Below are 18,988 nucleotides of genomic sequence, written 5' to 3' on the forward strand. Positions count from 1 at the left end.
TCTCTCTGTGTGTGATAACAGCTCATGTCTCTGTCTCTCTCTCAGAGTCTTCATTGCCCAGCAGATGTCTGGATATGAATGGGACCGATGAGACTGGAGGATTAAGGTTATGAGCAGTATGGTTATGATGGAAGACTTCATATCATAGGACATGGGAGACAGAGACGTGAATCCAACATCACAGAGTGTCATCCCCTGTAAACTGAAGTGGGATCAGGATAGCTCTGCTCGCTAATCCCAGTAGAACAACCTCCTCAGCTGTGTCCTGCCTGGCTGAAGAAGCACCTGGAGCAGGGGAGGCTCTCTGGTGAGAACAGGGTGACATCACAGAACCTCCATCAACAATGTTCCCTCTCTCTCTCTCTCTCTCTCTCTCTCTCTCTCTCTCTCTCTCTCTCTCTCTCCCTCCTCTCTGTCTCTCCCTCCTCTCTCTCTCTGTCTCTCTCTCCCTCCTCTCTGTCTCTCCCTCCTCTCTCTCTCTCTCTCTGTCTCTCTCTCCCTCCTCTGTCTCTCCCTCCCTCTCTCTCTCTCTCTCTGTCTCTCCCTCCTCTCTGTCTCTCCCTCTGTCTCTCTCTCTCTCTCTCTCTCTCTCTCTCTCTCCCTCCTCTCTGTCTCTCTCTCTCTCTCTCTCTGTCTCTCTCTCTCTCTCTCTCCCTCTCTCTGTCTCTCCTCCTCTCTGTCTCTCCCTCCTCTCTCTCTGTCTCTGTCTCTCCCTCCTCTCTGTCTCTCCCTCCTCTCTGTCTCTCTCTCTCTCTCTCTCTCTCTCCCTCTCTCTCTGTCTCTCCCTCCTCTCTGTCTCTCCCTCCTCTCTCTCTCTCTCTGTCTCTCCCTCCTCTCTGTCTCTCCCTCCTCTCTGTCTCTCTCTCTCTCTCTCTCTCTCTCTCTCTCTCTCTCCCTCCTCTCTGTCTCTCTCTCTCTGTCTCTCTCTCTCTCTCTCTCTCCCTCTCTCTCTGTCTCTCCCTCCTCTCTTCTCTCTCTCTCTCTCTCTCTGTCTCTCTCTCTCTCTCTCTCTCTCCCTCCCTCTCTGTCTCTCCCTCCTCTCTGTCTCTCCTCCTCTCTGTCTCTCCCTCCTCTCTCTCTCTGTCTCTCTCTCTCTCTCTCCCTCCTCTCTGTCTCTCCCTCCTCTCTCTCTCTCTGTCTCTCTCTCTCTCTCTCTCTCTCTCTCTCTCCCTCCTCTCTGTCTCTCCCTCCTCTCTCTCTCTCTCTCTCTCTCTCTCTCCTCCTCTCTGTCTCTCCCTCCTCTCTCTCTGTCTCTCTCTCTCTCTCTCCTCCGCTCTGGAGACACCTAGTGGCCACATCATGCTCTCGGGTCGTCCGTCCCATTGCTCTGAACACGATATCTCCAGAATGCTTTGAGGGAATCTCCTCAAATTTGGTGCAAACATTCACTTTGACTCAAGGATTAACTCACTTGATTTTAATAGCCAAAGGTCAAAGGTCAAGGTCACTGTGGCCTCAAACAATAGGTTTTTCTTGAATGTGATATCTTAACATCAGCTTGAAGGAATTTCTTCAAATTTGGTGCAAACATTCACTTTGACTCACAAATGAACTTAATACATTTTGGTGGACAAAGGTCAAAAGGTCAAGGTCACGGTAGCCGCACAAAGTATGTTTATGTTTTTTTTAACATGATATCGTAAGATCAGATTCAGATTTGGTACAAACTTTCACATGGACTCAAAGATTGATTGGTTATTGATTAGATTTTGGTGCCTGGAGGTCAAAGGTCAAGGTCACAGTGACCTCATGTTACTGTGAATGTGACATATGCACTGTCCTAGGAAACTCATTACATCTGGCACAGTTCACTTGGAGTCACTGATGAATGGATTAGACCGGTCCTCTGAGATGCCGCCTGAATTGAGACCCAGCCGGAGTGTCCTCCTCCTCACTGCCCGACCGCCCTGCACTCACTTTGCACTTTAACAAAAAATACCAACATTAATCAGAAGTGATCAGGACCTGTCCACTACAGGACGTTTACTTCATAAATACTGTGATATCACTTTTTCGTCATATCGTCCACCCCAGTGTCTTTGCATCGCTTCAGCCTCTGTCTCTCACTCACATCTCAGTTTGTTCACTTGTCTCGTATATTAACAGACATGACTAATGCTAAATAAATGGAATCAAACAGGAATGATGTTATTAGTTTGCAATACATTATAATAACCCATAAACTGTCTTTCTTTTTCCTCCCCAGAGCTTCCCAGGATTTCTCTCCTCCAGAAGTCTCCCTCCTCTCCAGTCAGCTGCCACGCTACAGGTTTCTTCCCCGACAGCGTCATGTTGTTCTGGAGGAAAGACGGGGAGGAGCTTCATGAGGACGTGGACCTCGGAGAGGTCCTCCCCAACCATGACGGGACCTTCCAGATGAGCGCTGACCTGAAGGTTTCATCCATCTCCCCTGAAGACTGGAGGAGGTACGACTGTGTGTTCCAGATCTCTGGTGTGAAGGAGGACATCGTCACCAAACTGGACAAAGACTCAGTCGAGTCCAACAGAGGTGAGACTTGAACCAGTGGTGACGCTGAGAAACTCACATTTCATCTACAACAACAGTCCTGCAGGTCATGTTTGCTGATGTGTAGCAGGAGAAGTTTTCTTTCATCAATGTATATGAATAAATTTAGATCAGTGTTAAACCAGTGCATGTGCCCCCTTCATCATCATGTGACCCTGAAAATTAAGTTAGTTTCAATGTGTCTGCAACAGTGTCTGAGGATTTTATTACTATTATTATTATCATTGATCAATGAGATTTACACATTTATAAATGTTTAAATTGACTTGTATGATTGTATGATTTTATTCCATGAAGTGTTTCTTCAGGTCTCAACTAGAGCCAGACTGATTTATCATTGGTCAGATGTGAGCCTTTCACAGACACACTGGGATCAGGGTGGATGTTTGATATGAAAACTTTTATTCTTCAGAATTAATGAAGCAGAAAAAAAAAACAAATCTCTTGCTCTTTACCTCGAGTAACAACAGACATTTAGGGACATTTCTTCAGGCAGTTTATAACCATTTCATCCATTGACTATAAATAAAGATGGACGACATGACGGCTCCTCAGAAGTGAAGCCAAAGCGCCTCGGTCGCTGATTGATGCTATAAAAACAGGGTGAAATGTCATGATTGACAGCTCATGATTGACTGCTCATGATTGACAGAGCATGTGTATCGGGGGACCGCGTTACTGGCTCCATTCCTCCGTTCACTACTGCACAGAGTCCAAATGTGCAAGATGGCGGCGTTCGTATCCAGGATATTTTAGCTTCATTTCTGGAATGTGGGAGGAAGTGGAGACGTGTCGTCTGTGTTTATTTCCATTAGTCTATGATTTCAACATGTGAACATTATAGTCACTGTTAAGACTCGACTGCTGCTCTGTTGTAGAAGATGAGTCCATGAAATGATTTAGTTACTGGAAGTAAAGTTTAAGACAAACCAGCGTGAATAAGCACAGATACAGTCATTATGTACAGAAGAAAACTGAAAGTAGAAACAACAGCAGGACAAACTCACACGTTTAGTGTCTGTGTGTGTTTGTTGTGTCTCAGGACAGGATTGTGGTTCAGGGAGATTCTTGTCGTCCAACCTGCTTCATCTGTTCAGGTTGTGATGCTTTGTTTTTTTATTCCGCTCAACAGAGAAGCCCACCGACGTGACCACCATCATCATCATCGCTGCAGTGGTCGCTCTCGCTGTCGTCAGCGCTGTCATTGGACTCATCGTGTACAGGAAGAAGAAAGGTGAGAGACCAACACAGAAGCTTTGTCCAATATTTTTCTGGTGTTTTGATTTTAGACTTTCTAATTAATGCTCGTTCAGATCAAACCTCATGAAACAAACTTCAGTTCCTCACACACCAACATCTGTTTCAAGAGCTGCAGGGTTCACACAAAGTTTTCTAACTTCCCTCTGCACCACAGACTGTTTATAAAAAGCTCTGCACACAGCGTCCAGCACACAAACGATAAGAAGTGACAGTATGTTGCCGATCGTTTGAGGAGGATCGCCACTCGAGAAAAACATGACACAATTCAGTTTGTGTTTTTACTGTAATAACTGAAATCATTTGTATTTTCTTTTTATTTCAGCCCAATGTACTTCACTTCGTAAGTAAAACTTCTACTTCTATTCTTTTTATACTAACATGCTTTATGAGGACATCACGTCACGTTTGCACAGCAGCTGAAAGTACTAACATGTCCAGTTTTATAAAACACCCCCAACACCTCTTTGGTCCACTTTGTACTGGTCCACTTTGTACTGGTCCACTTTGTACTGGTCCACTTTGTACTGGTCCACTACTGGTCACACCGCGACAGTCAGGGAGGCGTTATGTTTTCAGGCTGTTCATCCGTTCGTCCCCATCTAGTGAACACGATATCTCAGGAATGCCTTGAGGGAATTTCTTCAAAATTTCCACAAATGTTCACTCAGGCCTTGTCTACACTACTGCCCATATTTATTTCAGTGGATATGAGGCTCCCCACAGGAACCTGACCCAGTGCAGGACTCTAGTAAACCCTCTGTAGATTAGATAGGGTTCATTTTGTGCTGAAGAGAGTTTTCAGGACGGTTCCCTGCAGTGTTGGTTGTTTGTAATAAAAGTGTCTGTTCAGAGGAGGATGGACTAACGATGTGTTTCTGACCTCACAGCTGGAACAGATCCAGGTGCCTCACAGCCGCTGAGATCAGGTGAACGAGGTCCTAATTCTCCAAGGGAGACGTCCTCCTGAACACAGTGAGTTGCTTCATCTGTTAAACAAAACTGCCTCAAACTAAGTGCAAAGTAACATATGTGTGATCATGTGTAAAACCTCTGTTTTAATTCCAAATAAAAAATCTGCTGAGAGCAAGGCACAGATCAGAAACCTTCACGTTAATAGGACAGATTAAATGTTGAATTAAAACTCAAATATCAGCAGTGACATAACAATTCAAATGTTAATATACCCAATATTTAGGGCTTATCAATTTAAGATCAGTGTGTTTTTTCTGATGAAACTTTAATTTCACTGAGAGAATCATGGAAATATTAGGTCTCAATACTGTAAATACATAAAATACGTGGCTTTGTGGAACTGAACATTTCATTTTTATTTCTTTTTTCTCTCTTCAGGTTGATGGACGAGAAGCAGTGTCACCACAGTCTCCCTCTTACGCTGGGAACTCATTGATTATTCATCACTCAAATCATAAACTGATATTCAGGGTCAGACATTGATTGAAATACCCCATGGTGGCGTTGATTAAATTTTATCTTTTAGTTAAAAATAAGAAATGTAAACCTCCCTCTGATAAATGTTTGTTTAAATATTGGTAAATCAAATGAGGATTATTACTTTTTCTTTACCTGGAGTGAAGTAAAACACATTTTCAAAAACAATGAAAGTATCACAACACTGTTCACATGCAGTTAATTTAAAGATCATCTTAGTTACAGTTTTATATTCCTGGTGTTGGGGCATCCTTGTAAAATCATTTAAATAATACAAATCTAAATATACATATATAGACACCCACACATCCTCATCTTAGGGTCTGGAAATATAATCTGTCTCATGATTCCATAAATCTGTTGGTATGTGACTCACGTATCTCGAGAACCGTTCATTTTATCAGCTTCACACTTGACCTGTGTGTTGTTAAGGGCCCAAGGAAGTGCAGTGTTGAATCTGGTGGGATTTGGACAAGTGATACAATCAATGTTAATAGAATTCAAATAAACAGGCGACAGGCTCTGTAGCAGCTGGCTGGGACTCGTAACGTGAGTGACTTTGTTGATCGGGACGACAACAGCTGATTCTCTAGTTGTGGTTCTGCAGACGGTCGAGCTTCACTGAGCTTTGAACAAACAGGAGAACGGCTCTTTGTGAGTCCAGCAGCAGCTCTTTGTCTGTCGCTGCTCAGATTACTGCAGGTCACTTTGACAGTTTCACAAAGTTGTTCATTATCACTGTGGTGAATCATCTTGATAATTCGACTCAGACACAAATCATCCAGTTAATGATTCAATTTAATTTTCCAGGAAATACACTGATTCATGATTTATACAAAGTAACATCAAATTACACACAATAATGAGTTGTTGTCACACACGGACACACAACACGAGCATCAGTACAAAATTTGCTTTCCAGTTAAATATTCTGATTTGATTTTATTTCTAATTTGGCCTGAACAAGAAATGAATTAATCCAGAGTTGCTTGATTTTTTTTGTTTGGTTATATTCATGCTTTGCTGTGTTCTTAACCTTTAAAGTTCATTTTAGTGGAGATTATAAAAGGGTTGTGGGATGTTTTAAGTATCTCATATGAAATGTTGTTAATTTTCCTGTTAGTTTTTAGGGACAAGGGACTTTTCTGTTTTAGCCTTGTTAACATTTACACTGCAAAAATGAAAAGGTTCGAACAGCGCAAAATTACTGAACTTATCTTTCGTAAGTTTAAAAACTTCACATTTTCTCAAAGCTGCGAGTTCTAGTGTCCCTGCTCGTCAGGCTCCAGAGGATTCAAGCAGTTTATTCCACATGCAGACGTGAAGTTGATCACCCTGAGCAGTGACGTTCTCCATATGAACATTTGAATACATTGATATCGTCTTGTTGACCACTCAGACACTTTACCGTACTCACTCAGTCACATTCACTCATACAGTGTTTGTTCTGTCACACGTCAATCACACACATTGTCCACGAAGCTGTCAGGGGTAGTTTTAGCGTTCTGTGTCTTGCTTATGGACACTTGGGCATGCGGACTGGAGTAGCTGGGGATCGAACCTGTGCCCCTCTGGTTAGTGGACGATCCGGTCTACCTCCTGAGCCACAGCCGCCAAAATATGCAGCTGCAGAACCAGAATTTCTGTCCTGTATTCAACCTAAACACTCACCTTCATGACGTTAGGTCACGTTTCCCCTGGTGAGACATGAGACGTGTCATATCACAAACGTACCATTTTGTGTTTTGCCAACATAACTTCAGCAACTTTACAAATTTAACTTAGCAAAGTTAGTTGAAGCAAATACGTTTACAAATCCATTAAATATTCTCTGTTGATTATATTTAGAAATCGCAGTAACACAATTTCAAGTTTTCATTTTTACAGTGTAGAAAAATCAATTTTTCTTCTTGTGTTGGGTTTTTATAGATAAATGTAAAATTAAGATGCTTTGCTGTTTCATTCCCTTTGTACTTCTGTTTTTAATAAAGTCTCTGATCTTCTCTGGGATTTCTGCCTCTTTGTGATTCAACGTGTAGAAAAGTTCAACACATCTGTGAAAGTTCAAATGTTCATTATTGTCCCAGAGAATAAACTAATGTGGATTTGACCGGTAAGAGCAGAAAGGAAAACGCTAATTGGTCAAACCTGTGACTCTCAACAGGAAAATGACAAAGACATTTTACACATGACAAGAAAATGATTGTGGTGGTTTTATTATGAAGGAAATTCTCATGTTTGATTTGCTTCTGTCTTTAATAATCTCATTATTATTATTATACAGTTGTTTTTGTAGTCGTGTGTAAAACCACTTTGTGATTGAGTGTGTTTTCATTATCAGACATGAGCAGATCCACTGATCTCTCGCTCACACTCACTCAGATCAGAGCGGTGCTTTGCTTCTTCCTGGGAAAACTGAAATCTGCCCGGAAACTGATGACATCGGAACTGTGAAGGAATTAGTTTTTAGGCTGCTTGGACTCAACTTGATGTAATGTGCTGTGGGACCCATGGGCCAAACCTGCAGGCCGGAGTTCTGCACGGCAACAGATGACATCACAGCTGCTGCATTACCAACCAATGAACAAGTACAAACTTTTTACATGAACTGATATAACCGTGTCCTCGACAGTTATCGGTGTCACGATGTGGAAGTCTCAGGTTTAAGGTGGATTTTTTTTTGCAGAGGTTTTGCACGTCCAGTTTGTCGTAGTATTTCTTTAGATCCTCCTGTAATTATCAGGTGATATAAATATTTACTTTCACTACTCAATGTAGAAATAAAACATTTATAGAATTCAAGACACAATTCCCAACATACGCTTTATCAATCATGAGTCGGTCATGTTGTTATATCGTCAAATATCAAATTAAAAAACCTAACTTACCAGAAACATGAACACTTGAACGTACATCAATCTTCAACTCAAAACAACTTAAAATGACAGAAACAATCTTTTAGAAACATTTCTTTAATGTGGATTTTGACATACAGGAGGCGGGGTTTGTGAACTACACCCCAGCCAGCCAGCAGGGGGCGATCCAGATGATTTGGCTTCAGTTTTGGGAGCAGTCATGTCGTCCATCTTTATTTACAGTCAATATAGTTCACACATACTACATGGAAACTTGAAGAGCTACAGCATCAACATGTTCAGGACCCACATTACATGATGTGAAGAACAATAACGAAACAAAGGTCTGACCCAGTTACATCTAAATTTACTGACATCTAATTTATTAAAAATCATTGAGATCATCTCGACCACACACTACATTACCCACAAACTCCCACAATAAAGTCTCATCTCTTAATCAAATTTATAAAGTTACATCATTTTAAAAATATCAAACCTATGATTGGACCGTTTTGGGACTGTTGAGGTTGATCTTTGTTTCGGGGTCAAGTTCAGAACATTCCCTTCCTGTAGCGATGGATCAGCTCGGACACGTCTTCTTTACACACCTTGATCCATCCGTCCTCTCGCATGTGGTACACTGCACACATACACACACACACACACACACACACACACACACACACACACACACACACACACACACACACACACACACACACACACACACACACACACACACACACACACAGGTTAACGCTGTCTTTGATAATGGCTGACAGGAAATGACATATCAGTTTCGACCATAACGTCACTGATTGAAGAAATTATTGTACGAACTGATGGACAAAAATGTCCCTTCAGCTGAAAGCCTTAAATAACTCAACAATGCTAAAAGTGAAAAACAAAGGTTCTCAGAGCATACTCACTGTTCACCACTCCACCGGAGTAGGCGTCCCTGTGCGTAGCGTGAGTGATGCCTCGACGACCCAGCTCATACGCCTCCTCTACCGTCATGTCTTCCCTGTAACCGCTGTCAATTATGCCATAGGCGTACATGTTCCCACAGCCGGTAGAGAACATGCTGGCTGACAGACGCGTCCCATTATCATCCACATAGTACAGACCAGGGCCCTGGAGAGCAGCACAGTTATCCATTATTACCCAAACACAAGCTGCTTACAGTATTTTACCAGTCCACTAGATTCTGAGAAAACAATACAAGGGCTTCAAGAAAGAGAAATAACAATAAGCACATTGCAAAAAAATGATATCATTAAAATTTTATATTTTAGGAATGTATAACTGGCTCCTTCATGATTATATATCTAGATTTACACTGTCAGTGGGTGGTTCAGAACCAAGAGGCATATGGATATCAAGTGAATATTTACCTTCACAAAGTAGGTTAGGTTTTTACCCCTCTGTCAGTTGGCTTGATTGTTTGTTTGTTTGTTTGTTTGTTTGTTTGTTTGTTTGTCAGTGGGATTACCAGATAAATACTGTGATGATTGTGAGACAAAAACGTCGACAGCTCACCTCTTTGTCCCATCCACAGATCATGCTCCCCATAGAGAGGCCCATGCCTCTGTAACCCAGCATCATGTTGGACAGCAGCTTGGAGGCAGCAGCCACAGAGATCCTGTGGTTGTTCCTTAGCCTGTACAGTCTGGATGAAGGAATAATAAAAGAAAGTACAGATAAATTATTTACAAAATCAATTGATAAATCAGCCTATTTTACACTCTCCTTAAAAAACCTGTGTATATTGGGATTATGTGATCTCTTCGGATATCTTGGAGCAAGCTAGCACAAGAATTTCCTTTGGGATTAATAAAATCTAATTTTATCTTATATATTAATATAGTCTATGTGTGTTTTCAAAGAACTGCATGACGGACCTGCATTCTTTAGCCAGGAGTCTCTCCCAGTACTGACAGTCTGCAGCGCTGCCCGACATGGTGCCCAGCAGGTAGGGGTTGATCTCTATGACCTTGTTGACATCGTTGGAAGCTGCGAGGCCATGACACATTTTGGAAAAGGGAAACGATTAGTGACCAAGAGTGAATCAAGATGACAGCACCACAGTTAAACTTGTCATTTAGCAGTAAAGTTTTACAGTTCAAATCTCCTCCTGAAGAGCTTTAGTTGATGAATAAGTATTTTGGATATGATGGTGACTGGGCAATATGACTACAGACTGGACCATAGATGCCGAGTGTCCTGGGTCAAAGGTTACAAGGATGTCATGAGGAAGTAGACTGAAACTGCACTGGTTAGTGGAGGCATAAAACCACAGGAAGGTGATTCTAGCTTTCATGCTTCTTCAGATGTGTGTATTCACCTAAGTAACGTCCAGCTGAGGCTCTGGAGTCCACAGCCACGATGACTCCATGTTTGAACTTGAAGGCCAAGGTGGTGGTACCGTGGTTCAGGTCAATACACACACCTGCTTCCTGGTTGCAGGACTTGAGAAACGCTGAGGGCTGGAAAGGAACCAGAAAGAAAGGCGCATGAGTAATGCCACAGTGTGTGTGCGCGTGTGTGTGTGTCAAAGAACATGAGAGTGGAATATACATTTCATATCGTAATATGTTGCTAATAGCCCATGATGATTAAGATAAATGCATGATTTGAAACAGACACAGTGAAAACAAGAGACGCGTAAAATGTCTGGGGCTTCTGACGCGTCACGCTTGTGGCAGGTTTACCGGACAGGATTCAGTTTAATAACTTCATCACAAACATCCTGGTACTCACGTCTACACCCAGAGGTAAAGCGAACTCTGGAGTTTTGGTCCCAAAGCTGTAGTGGTTGGTTCGGTCCACGAGATGTGTCTGTCCCGCTGGAAGAATCTGACGGCGCAGTTCAGAGTAACGATTAAAACCACTTACGTCCAGAAGAGCCATCGTGTATTTAAGTGGAAAATGAAAAATATGTTCTATGTATTTCTATCGTGAAGATGCTTAAAACTTCCGAAATAATGAAGGCGCCTGACAACGTGTCAAGAATAATTTCCTTGTGCGTAACAATGAATCCGAAAGTGAAAGTTTTTAGAATTTCTGTGGCGTCGTCTCACAAAATATAAAATAACTATGTGAGACACAGAACTGTGTCCAAGCTTCGATAACTAATCAAGTGCATGTATGTCTGTTTAATCAAATAGTTAATCGGTTAGAATGAAAAATAATCTGGAATAAAAGAACAAAATCGAGCCAAAGCACGAACCAATAGGAAAGCGTGGTATTTTCTCATCATCTGTCTCTAGGCAGGAATGCAGCACTGAGGTTATGGGAAGTCAGCTGACTTATTTATCAGTAGTACATGAGTACATAACAATGTGCATCAATTTACCATCACGACCTGGTAAACTACACCATTATTAGAGAACATTGAGCATGTACATATATATATATATATATATATATAGTTCAGATTTCACATTCACATTTAATTGTGTAAAGTTTGTTTGATTTAAAAAAGAAAAGTTTTATTCAACCATCCTGTATTTGCTAAAAAAAAAAGAGCATAGGCTAAGATGCCCCAAATGTTTAGGGGCATCTGTGACTAAACTGATTAAATATGACTATATATATATATATATATATATATAGTCACCCAATTAAACATTTTAACACATTTCACACTTACATACACTCACAATGACATAAATGAACATAACCTACAGCACAAAACCTTTTTCTTTTTATTGGATATGATGAATCAAAAGAGGCAACTGACATCAGACTGGATTTTATTTATTATTTTTATTATCATGATTCTTTATTGTAAAAACATGTTTGAATCTTGGCCGCCCTTCTTGCTGTAGTGCTGCAGTAACCGCTGAAGTATTAGAGTTTCTGTTCCATATCAGTGAAGTACAGCAGCAGAGCAGAAGACACGGTGACGTTTATCAAACATCTGAGATTTTTTACTGCTTTTATTTGATATCTGACAAATAACAATACGAAAAATGTTGTGGTGTTAAAGTGATCCTGGTCAGGCTGTGTCCATCTGCTGCACCGTCTCCTGTACAACCTCCAGCTTTAAGGGGACGACTTTCTCGGTCAGAACCGCTGTCGTGCCGTGACGGTACCTGTATTTCATTTTCCTAGGAGAAAGAGAGAGAGAGAGGGAGAAAGAACTTATTAATGTTCATGCTGATCCAGATCAGGGGAAGGACTCCGGAATTTTCTTTTTATCAGTTTCTGTAACTGCGAGACAAGAGGTTTTTTTTTACATTTTCACCAAATTCCTAGGGAATAATCTTTATGGATATCGCTGAAAAAAATCAGGCATGTTTAGGGAACTGATGTCTGTGAGTGTGTGAAATATGGTGACGCTCGATTGAATTTCAGGGGACTGCTGGGAATGGGCAAAGATCTGAGTGACTGAAATGCAGAATCTGTCCAGGGAGCAGAGCTTGAATAAAGTGGAGCTTGTACCTCTTGTCTTTGTACTCTGACTCCTGGTATGGTCTGATGTAGTCCACTCCTTCTCTGGTGATGACGCAGATGTCGATGTTGTTGCCTGAGCCGAGGTCGTTCATGATGCCCGCGTTGATGGCGACACGCACCAGCTCCTTGGCCTCCTCCAGCTAACAGACACAAATCAATATGGAGAAGAATCCATGTGTTTAATGTAGAGACTTATTTGGCACTGCCATACTATACCAGCCATTATCCAAATACAGATGATAAAAAGTTAATCAAACACTTCTGTGATTCAGTCTAAATGATGAGGACTAATAATCACATACCTCCAGATCAGGTTTGAACTGATCCTCTAAAATCCCGAGAGCAGCCAGATCACCGGATCCTGCATGAACACAACAGAGCAAATCCAGCTGATGTAGTCTGAGAGTGGATAAGATGCATATCTGCAGCAAATTATAATATATAATGTTGTTTATATATTATTATCTTGCGTTTCAGTTTCAAGTGACACATTTGATAAAGTAAAAGACCTGAGCAGTCGTAGTAAGCACACAGGTTTTCCACAGCGTCCTAACAAGTCAAAAATTGAATCTTTAATTATAAGGGAAGTGTAAGTAATTCCACAGACTCTGCTCCTACTATAACAGTTGTGCACATACTTACAGAAGAGTGTTAAACATACCCATTGCAAGGTAAGGCATCTTATTCACACTCCCATATGGTCCCACTGTGTACAGGTGGTTCCCTGTGCAGTCAACTCCTCCCAGTATAAGATTTGCACCAATTTGGCCGTGATACCTGAGGAGCAGAGATCAAACATTTGAAAAATGAACTTTAAAGAAAGTGAGGGCTACTTTAAAATCGTGTGTAACTTGTTTCCACACCCGAAGTTATAAGTACGTGTCAAAGGGCAACACGAACCTGTACAACATATCCTGCAGTATGTTGACGGCCATGACGACACGAGGGTTCCTCCCACTGTTCAGCGAGAAGATGGTGAGGTTGGAGGAGACCAGCTCTGTGGTTTTCTCTGTATCTGCTGCTGTACCTGCTCCACAACAACTACAGAGAGAAAGAAGAAGTAAAGCTACTGTGAGAAAACAAATGAGGGGGAAGGAAAGGCAAGGTGAGGGGTCATGTCGTTGTCGTTGTTGGACATGATCTCCAGAGGATGTCTGCAGAATTGGTTTCTGAAGGTTTGCTGCCTTTCACACATGAATAAAGCAGCAGGAGACAAGTTCACAACAAAACAGAAATCTCTGGAGCGCTCAGGTGAGGGGGGGAGCAGCAGGCAGGACGTGACGGGTTAATATCGATACTGACGTTGGTTCTTCCACAAACTCTCGTGACATCTTCACCCGTGTCTTCTAACGAGTATGGCACCGCTTTTTCATCCTGAGATGATTGTTTTGTCTTTGTTTTTTCATTTGTGCATCTGTCGCATGTTATAAATCAACACACCCACTTGCTCACGGTGAATCCAGCGGAGGATCTCCTGCTGTGTTCTCTCGTCGGCTCCTCCAGAGTTTCTGTGGACATTTTACTTGGGGACTGGCTGGAGAAAGTCTGCAGAAAGTCCGGAGGCTCTCAGACATACAGCCCCAGCGGATGTCCAGAGGATCTCTAGTGTTTAGTGCATGTCTGAACACTGCTATAGAGGGACAGATTTAACTAAAGAGGGAAAACTGCACTCTCATGTGGCATTCTGGGATGTATAGGACTTTGATATAACTAGAGGAGGCAGTTCATGGCAGAATGCACTGTTCAGTAAAAATACAAAACATCACAGAATGATTCTAGTGAGTATTTGATGGTGGATTTCTGCTCCGACACTCGTGAAACTTACTATATGTTCGGGGCGATGTAATGGATCTTGGCGCACATCTTGTCGGCCACCACTTCACTGGAGGTCGCTCGTGTGTCTGCTCCCAGTATCACGCCATCCTGCACCAAGACGATAAATATTACTTGGTCCCTGACAGGGGACAAACGTTCAACTCTTGATTTAAGAAACTAGTTGGACTATAAACAGTGCAGGTACAGTGAATGGAAAGCTGAGTCTACACTGGAAGCCCCTAATTATTGGCCGTTGCCCCCAGAGGCTAATTCATCATCAGACGATGGCCGATTGTTTGTTTTGGCCAGGTAGGCAATGTTGAATTGGAGGTCGGAGTTTAACATTTACATCAACAAACTTCACAATTCCATTTTTTTGTAATGTCCATGCTGGGTTATTGTTTGATTTTCTAATAGTGTCATTTCCTCTTTGTCCACAGTCATGTTTCATCTTTCTGAAAGTTTCTGTCTTTATTCATCTGGATCTGATGCACAACACTGACTCGCTGAAAAGTCAATATATGCTCAGAAAAATATGTGCAGAATCAAATTTACATATTTTTAAGTATCATCAATACATTTTTGTCTATTTATATTTATATCAGTGCAGTTTACTCAGAATTGAACTTGCCTTGAACACCACCCCTGCGATGGTGGTGCCTGTTTTCAGAGGTTTAGGTGCCTGTCCTGCAAAAAGACCCTCGAAAGCAGCATTTCTACAGACAGAGAGATAGATCATGGGTCATCTGTGAATATATATTACATTTATAATAAACACATTATCAGTATGTCGTTGATTAAAGGAACGCAGGAAAAAAAGTTACTTTCACTTTTGCTCCTGCTGAACTCTCAAGAGTAACCGGAGTTTACATGTTATTGTGGTCATCGCAGATTCAATCTGTGGCTCAGAATCATTAGATCAAGATCATACCTCGCTGTGTTGTCGAAATCAAACCCGGCTGCAGGAGTTTCCAGGACATTTGATAGCGCCATAGTGGATGTGACTGCGGCTCCTCTGCGCGTCTCTCTGCGCCCCGGTGCGTCACGGTGCGTCACGGTGCGCCGGAGGTCGCTGTTCTGACTCGGTGTGCCACCTCTCCGTCCTCTCTTTCGATTTCGGAGATAAAAATGGAGAAACGCTGCACGGACTCACGAGTCAAAGGAGTCAGCACAGGGGTGAGTGAATCCGGTGTCCTCTCTGTTTCTCTCTCTACTCATGAAACACGAAAGAACCCGTTCAAAACTAAGATAGTCAATAACCGAAATCCGCTGCGAACAGGTGATGCTTCACCTGAATAGAGACAAAGCGAAAGGACAAAGGAGTAAATATTCCAGATGTTGTTGTATGAGTGAATGTTCAGCTTTTATATCTAAAATAGTTTTTTCTTTATGTTTCTACAAAGAAAACTACACTTTCATTTTCAGTGAGAAAAATCCCCCACGGAACTCCAAATCCCAGAGTTCATAGCCTTGAGTAACGCCATGGGAAATGACGCATGTGATGCTGTGTTTGTGTATTTTTCTTCCTCTGTCATATTCGGCTTCTTCTCCATGCTGGAGAATCCCAACTCACAGATACTCTCCCTCTCGTCCCTCAGACCACCATCCTGGCTGCTGTTTTCAACGGAGGGGTCGTGATTGGTTCAGACTCCAGGGCTTCAATGGGAGGGTGAGATAAGATAAGATAAGATAAGAAACATCGGTATATTTAAAGTTACAAATAAGTACACATGCACCCGAGGAAATTTAAAAAATAGAAATCTTAAACAGATGTTTATAAACCACAGACTGTATATAAACCACAGATTTTATATAAACCACAGACTGTACATATATCACAGATTTTATATAAACCACAAACTGTAAAAAAAACACAGACTGTATATAAACCACAGATTTTATATAAACCACAGACTGTATATAAACCACAGGTCATACCATCATTGTCTTGATTGATCTATTTTTATATTTTCGTTATCTCTATCTGTTTTATTTGTATTATTTTACTCCCAGATTTCGTCCTTATAATTTCTTTTACCTCTTTTATTCGGCTCCTTTTGATGCATTTTGTTTTCTTGAAAGTTGTTTTAAACTCTGCTTTCTGATTTTTAATTAAGCTTTATGAATAAAACTGCTTTGCCTAGTTTTGCCTACTTATTAGGAACATGAACACTTGAACATCTGATAAGAACTAGATAAAATGACACGTCTACTTTTGATTCTTTACTTTGATCCATGGCCCATTCACAAACATGGAGGAGGCGGGATTAATGACCTATACTGCTGCCAGTCACCAGGTGTTGATCATGATGCTTTAGCTTCATTTTGGGGAGCTGTCACGTCGTCCATCTTCATTTTACACTCTGTGATAGACGTCCTGCCGCAGATGGTGGAGTCGCTCTGTGTTTTGACTGTGTTCATTCTCTCGTCTTCAGGGAATTTGTCTCATCTAAGACCATCAACAAGGTGATTCAGGTTCATGACCAGATCTTCTGCTGCATGTCCGGCTCGCTCGCAGATGCTCAGGCCGTCACCAAGGCTGCCAAATTCCACCTGTCCTTCCACAGGTACCCCACACACATACTCTACAAATACATGTGCACATATTACACACATTATGCCCAAGTGATACATGTACATGTCTGCATACACACAAAGTCGACAAGACCGAGGCTCTATCTTCTGTTCGCTGTATACTGTTAACAATCAGACGAGTCCACGCCAGTCGAACGTTTCTCCACGTTCGACTGGCAGAACTCAAACAGTGATGCTTTCTGTTGGTGTTTTAGGTCCAGGCGATATTTTGGCTGATCTCTATTAACAGCTATCTGCACGTGAATCCAGATAAATCAAAAAGCCCATTGACGATGCATTTCGTTCAATATGTTCTGCGTCTTTTGCTCTGCACACGAACTGTTCACCTGTGGGCAACCAAAACCTGCTCAAATGTGATTGGTCAAACTAGAAACAAAAACCAGAAGGCCCCAAAAAAACAGTCTCTCAACGGCATCATGATGTCGAATGTCAGTGATTTCTGTGGAGCTACCACAGACTTTGGGCTTTTTAACTTTTGCGTTCACATTTACATTCCAAAAAATCTATACAAAACACAAGAGGAAAGAAAACCTGAAAATGAATCATTTGTCTTCTTTAAAAATGTAGTTCCCCTGACCTTTGTTGACCCTAATCCACAGCGTCCAGATGGAGACGCCTCCACTGGTGATAGCAGCAGCGTCGGTGCTGAAGGAACTGTGCTACAATAACAAAGAGGAGCTGCAGGCCGGGTTCATCACAGCAGGCTGGGACAAGAAGGACGGACCACAGGTTGGTCAAGGTTGAGGTGATGACAGTGCTGAGTATGTAAAGCCTCTGCTGCATATAACGGTGTCCTCCTCGGTTCCCCAGGTGTACGTCGTGTCTCTGGGTGGGATGTTACTCCGTCAGCCTGTGACCATCGGTGGCTCCGGAAGCACTTACATCTACGGCTACGTTGATGCCAAATACAAACCCAACATGAGCAGAGAAGAATGTCTACAGTTTGCCCTTAATGGTATTATCTTGCTTATGTATGCAAACTCCTATAGACTACACTGGATTTTTCAGGATGTTGATTTAAGGATTTGGAAATAATTTGTTTTGTTTTGACTAAAATGGAAATCTGTTTTTAACACTTTCAGCTGTTAGCTGTTGTTAGGAGCTGTATAAATGTTGCACACTTCCTGTTTTAACCTTCCATTTTTGTTGTTGTTCCTGTCTTCCTGCCTCCTCCTCCCTCCCTTTGCTTCATCGCCCTCTTCCCGACCCCTTAGCTCTTGCTTTGGCCATGGGCAGAGACAACGTCAGCGGCGGTGTGGCTAACCTGGTGGTGGTCACGGAAACGGGGGTGGAGCATGTGGTCGTACCTGGTGACAAGCTGCCCAAGTTCCACCATGAGTGACCACCCTCAAACTCCTGCTGACATTTTCATTTTGTTTTGTATTGATTTGGATTCAACTCCACAGCTTTATTTCTAAATTGTTATGTTGGACTGGGATATAAAAACCAGACACCTGAAGTCATAAAAACATATTTAACAGTGTGTAGTTAGCAGCTGTGTAACCTGTTAGTTAGTTTAAACAAACTCAAGATCAAACTTCAAATCAAATGAAATTGTTTCCATTTAAATAAATCAGGTTTCTTTTTGCTTTTTATGTTTTGTCTTCATGTATTTGTGACACACGGAAAAATGTAAATTTAAAATAAATAGTTTCCAAAACCTTCCTCTTTCTTTCTTTTTTAGTTCTGTACTTCAACATATCTTCGTCGATTTCTGATGTGTTTGTGTTGCACTTGCCCCAAATTTGAATTCCCTCTCATTATGTTTTAATACAAATATTTAGCGGTTTGTGGCTCTGAAGTGGAGTTAATGACCGTTATACCAAACTTTAAAGTTCAATCATCACACAGGAATTAAAACACAGGCTTTTGTTCCAGTGCCTCCGATAAAAAGATGAGTACCTTGTGTCACTCAGCGTCGTCTCGGTTAAAACCTTTATGTTTTTGAATTAATCAGAACATAAAATTCCTCAGCAGAGAATGAAAAGTGGAGATATTGCTTGTCAAAAACATGTGACTTGCACTT

The 18,988-nt window shown here is 41.7% G+C and overlaps 4 protein-coding genes across 4 annotated transcripts in view; 2 read left to right on the forward strand and 2 right to left on the reverse strand.

Moving 5' to 3' along the window:
• LOC124851125 (major histocompatibility complex class I-related gene protein) overlaps positions 1-5,251 on the forward strand; it is a 33,223-nt gene extending 27,972 nt beyond the window's left edge. The window contains 6 exon segments of the mRNA XM_047344069.1: positions 259-307; positions 2,207-2,509; positions 3,660-3,761; positions 4,110-4,127; positions 4,675-4,759; positions 5,138-5,251. Coding sequence (XP_047200025.1) covers positions 259-307; positions 2,207-2,509; positions 3,660-3,761; positions 4,110-4,127; positions 4,675-4,754 — 552 coding nt within the window. The 3' untranslated portion in view covers positions 4,755-4,759; positions 5,138-5,251.
• Positions 5,252-8,192: 2,941 nt separating this feature from the next.
• psmb8a (proteasome 20S subunit beta 8A) lies at positions 8,193-11,274 on the reverse strand. The gene is made up of 6 exons (XM_035182685.2): positions 10,855-11,274; positions 10,439-10,580; positions 9,996-10,107; positions 9,634-9,763; positions 9,024-9,228; positions 8,193-8,734 (listed from the first exon to the last, which is right to left on the reverse strand). The coding sequence occupies exons 1-6, from the start codon at positions 11,002-11,004 to the stop codon at positions 8,646-8,648; spliced, it is 828 nt and encodes a 275-aa protein (XP_035038576.2). The 5' UTR covers positions 11,005-11,274; the 3' UTR covers positions 8,193-8,645.
• A 569-nt stretch (positions 11,275-11,843) lies between these two features.
• On the reverse strand, positions 11,844-15,435 carry psmb13a (proteasome 20S subunit beta 13a). Its single transcript, XM_035182687.2, has 8 exons — positions 15,299-15,435; positions 14,999-15,083; positions 14,378-14,475; positions 13,453-13,593; positions 13,214-13,329; positions 12,855-12,913; positions 12,541-12,692; positions 11,844-12,206 (listed from the first exon to the last, which is right to left on the reverse strand). Exons 1-8 carry the CDS (start codon positions 15,358-15,360, stop codon positions 12,095-12,097), a joined length of 825 nt encoding a protein of 274 aa, XP_035038578.1. The 5' UTR covers positions 15,361-15,435; the 3' UTR covers positions 11,844-12,094.
• On the forward strand, positions 15,360-18,622 carry psmb12 (proteasome 20S subunit beta 12). Its single transcript, XM_035182706.2, has 6 exons — positions 15,360-15,543; positions 15,966-16,036; positions 16,803-16,934; positions 17,562-17,691; positions 17,773-17,917; positions 18,177-18,622. The coding sequence occupies exons 1-6, from the start codon at positions 15,496-15,498 to the stop codon at positions 18,302-18,304; spliced, it is 654 nt and encodes a 217-aa protein (XP_035038597.1). The 5' UTR covers positions 15,360-15,495; the 3' UTR covers positions 18,305-18,622.
• The last annotated feature ends 366 nt before the right edge of the window (positions 18,623-18,988 follow it).

This window comes from Hippoglossus stenolepis, chromosome 17 (genome assembly GCF_022539355.2).
Source record: "Hippoglossus stenolepis isolate QCI-W04-F060 chromosome 17, HSTE1.2, whole genome shotgun sequence".
Classification (NCBI taxonomy): Eukaryota; Metazoa; Chordata; class Actinopteri; order Pleuronectiformes; family Pleuronectidae; genus Hippoglossus; species Hippoglossus stenolepis.